This window comes from Dendrobium catenatum, unplaced genomic scaffold, assembly GCF_001605985.2.
Source record: "Dendrobium catenatum unplaced genomic scaffold, ASM160598v2 fragScaff_scaffold_621, whole genome shotgun sequence".
Taxonomy (NCBI): domain Eukaryota; kingdom Viridiplantae; phylum Streptophyta; class Magnoliopsida; order Asparagales; family Orchidaceae; genus Dendrobium; species Dendrobium catenatum.
Genome location: NW_021319083.1, coordinates 30,423,275 through 30,426,633, shown reverse-complemented (window position 1 = coordinate 30,426,633; position 3,359 = coordinate 30,423,275). Strand labels below are relative to the sequence as shown.

The 3,359-nt window shown below is 42.7% G+C and overlaps 1 protein-coding gene across 1 annotated transcript; it reads left to right on the top strand.

The window, feature by feature from the left end:
• The first annotated feature begins 1,129 nt into the window (after positions 1-1,129).
• LOC110096369 (probable BOI-related E3 ubiquitin-protein ligase 2) lies at positions 1,130-2,779 on the top strand. Its single transcript, XM_020822276.2, has 3 exons — positions 1,130-1,441; positions 1,532-1,979; positions 2,062-2,779. The coding sequence occupies exons 1-3, from the start codon at positions 1,383-1,385 to the stop codon at positions 2,605-2,607; spliced, it is 1,053 nt and encodes a 350-aa protein (XP_020677935.1). The 5' UTR covers positions 1,130-1,382; the 3' UTR covers positions 2,608-2,779.
• The last annotated feature ends 580 nt before the right edge of the window (positions 2,780-3,359 follow it).

Below are 3,359 nucleotides of genomic sequence, written 5' to 3'. Positions count from 1 at the left end.
TAAGTGGGTAGAGAGAATCATCCGTATGGATCTAAGAGAGAGAAACAAAGAACAAAGAGCGTAATAAATAAAAGTAATAGAAAGTGGAAATGAGAAAGAGATGGGAGAAGCGACGGACGTGGCAGCGGCTGTTTCTGCTCTTCTTCTGAATGCCACCAAAAGCATTGGAAAGCTACAGAAGAGAGAGAAAACATGACAGAGAAATAACGCAACTCTGGGCCCGATGAACTATTAGTATTAGAGCTGTAGCCCAAATTCCTGACCTAAGAAGAAGAGAGAGAGAGAGCGATTGGTGATGGGTGGGTGGGTACCGTAGTGGGCAAGGCACGGGGAATGGCCGACTGTAGAGAGAGAAGGAGATAAGCCTGCTTCGTACGTTCGCCGGGTTGGGCTCGTCGGGCGAATCGAGGTGGGATATCGGGCTGACCCGTCGGGCCATTACCGACGAGAGTGATGGATCTGTCCTTCTCCTCTTTCTATCTCTTTCTCTGCTTTCTATTTTTTTCTTCCTCCCCGACGATGTGTTGGTCCTTTCTTTCTGTAAACGGGCAGTGCTATCATTACTTCTTTGTAAATATTATATTTACAGATTTATTAATATAGTGGTTATATGTATAATTATTATTTTATATAATTTTTTGGGAGGACCGGAATAATAAATATGAGACATGTGGAGGACTATTTTGGAAGAGACGGACGGCCGACGACGGGACCAGCCTGTACGTGCAAGATACGATGTGGAGGTCTCTTTTTGCAATATACCTTTTTTTTATATCTTTATTATGATGTAAACTTTGAGTCTTTTGATATTTACAGAATTAATAATTTTTTTATAAATGGAATTATTTTTAAATTCATTGTAATATAATTTTAAAATATTCATGCATAATTAAATTTTTATTATAATAAATTCAATTAATAAAAAAGAAATAATTTCTTATTTTTTTATGCAGTCTGCGTATATTGACTGAATTTTATCGGCACCACTAAATCCTACTTAATCAAATCTATCATAGTCAGAGCCCGCAAAGACGACCGAGACTTTTACTAAGCAATAAATTATTTAATATATATAATAATAAATATTACATTATTAACCTTAGTCTAAATATCTGTAATTACAATAAAAATATATACAATAAATTTCTCGCTGCTGCGTCATCACCACCTTACAGAAACTTCAGAGTCAATGGCCCATCCTCTATATATAAATGCAAGCGCGTGCATTTCCTCTTACGCAGTTTCTTCGCACTTCTTCTTGCTGTGGATCATTTGGCTTTTCAGCTTCGAAGCCGTTGCCGAGCGTTACGGAGAGTGGATCGGACGAGCAAATCGAAGCAGGCGAGATTGAGCTTGCGAGATCCGTAGAAGAATAAGCTGGAATGGCAGTTCATGCACAGTATATCTCTGACGATTTCACCCCTGATTTTCATTACTCCTGGTGAGCGGGAGATTTTCCGTCTTTAATTTGATTCTGTATTGGTATTGGTATGATCCTTCGTCTTTCGATCTGATAGTCGGAATCATTCAGGGTTGAGGCTCCGGGTGGTGTTCTTGAAGGTATACAGATGCTGCAGAGCCCAAATCATCAGATCGGCCAGTTTTATTATACTGCGAAAGATGGAGCTCGGGTACCAGCTGGTGTTTTAACCAACGTTGCTGTATTGAGTGATCACCCGCAGAGCGATCTTACATGCAACGTCTCTAGCTCCTGCCGTAAGCGGAGGAGGGATGAGCCAATGATCGCTATTGCGGCGCCGATGTACTCGCAGCTACCGATTAGGGCAGGTACGATCGCTTCTTCAAGCGGATTTCGGGTTTCTGGCGGGTTGGGTTTACCCATGATTGAATCGACGGCGCCGTCCACGAGTGAGGTTTCTTCTGTTTCGTATTTGCCTAATGGCCCCGATGTATCTCCTGAACATCTTGCTCTGTTATATCGGCAGAACAATGAAATGGATACTCTATTGCGGCGACAGGTAATCATCGTCCTACCTTCAAAATATACGGTTGATTTTGGATCGATTGATTGCTGATTTCTTTTGTGGTTTAATTCTTCAGAGCGAGAGACTTCGTTGGGGAATGGAAGAGGCGCTTAAGAGATATTGCCAGGAGCTGCTCTACTCTCTGAGCCAGCGCGCCATAAAACGTCTGCGCGAAAAGGAGGCTGAGCTAGAGAACGCGAGCAGGAGGAATGCCGAGCTGGAAGAGAAAGCACGGCAGATAAGCGCTGAGAGCCTGATCTGGTTCAATCTCGCCAAGAACAATGAAGCGGTTGTCTCGAGTCTTAGAACCAGCCTTGAGCAAGCAATGATACAGAATCTCACCGCCGCCTCCGCGGCGCCGCCGGCGAAGGAGGGATTCGGCGAGAGCAATTGCTCGCTATTTCCTGCAGATGACGCGCAGTCTTGTTGCTTTGAGACCCCGCCGGCGAGTGAAGAACTTCGACGCCGGATGGTTTGTAAAGTCTGCAACGAGAACGACATTTGCGTTCTGGTGCTCCCCTGTAGGCATCTTTGCCTTTGCAAGTCCTGCGACGCTGGCGTTGACACGTGTCCCACTTGTCACTATCCCAAGAATGCGACCTTACAAATCTTTATGTCCTAATGTCAGTTTCCACCACAACGTGGTCTGGTCTCCTTTTTTGGTCCTAAACATCGCTGTAGTTTTTTTTTTTTGTTCTAATTTTTTATTTCCTTTTTTTTGGTAATATAATTTTGTAAATATTTTATATTTTCCCTCCAAAAAAAACCAGCGATTTGATTTTTTACAGTCCAAAGAAAATGTGTTGAGATACGGTGGTTTGACTCAGAAACGGACCGTTAATAGCAAAATGAAGAAGCGTTCAAAGAGGGCTTAAAAGGAGAAAAGGAAAAAATGCTGTAATGGAAGAAAGCGACGATTGTGATGAGCAAAGCCTGCTTTCCCCGCACATGCCGGCCTTGTACGTTACGTTCTTTGTCTCTTACTGTTATTTTAATATTGTTATTGGAATTTGTAAGCAGTCGAGAGATTATTAGGTGCGGAGTGCAGACGGGAGAACTGTCCGCACAAGTATGCGATACGTAGCAGGACTCGCACTCGGTACCGCTGGGTATTGTAGTTACCCAGTATTTGTACGGATGGTGCGCACCTAATAATTTTTCCTGACGACTAAGGGGGGTTCGGGTTACTAAACTTTTAGAAGTGGTTATATTCTAATGGATGGAATTGATTAATCGTTTATTCCAATTGGTTGCTTTGTCAAAACTTGATTTGTCTCAATTGGCAGCCCTTCCTTTGTATATTCCATCCTAAAGATTTTGTTTGACCATTAAAGGCCTTAAGCATCTTTGGAGATTGGTCATCAATTGCAAATG

Coding starts and splice junctions, on each gene's coding strand:
- LOC110096369 (XM_020822276.2), top strand. CDS start 1,383: ATGGCAGTTCATGCACAGTATATCTCTGACGATTTCACCCCTGATTTT. Junction 1,442..1,531: donor CCTGATTTTCATTACTCCTG/GTGAGCGGGAGA, acceptor GGAATCATTCAG/GGTTGAGGCTCCGGGTGGTG. Junction 1,980..2,061: donor ATACTCTATTGCGGCGACAG/GTAATCATCGTC, acceptor TTAATTCTTCAG/AGCGAGAGACTTCGTTGGGG.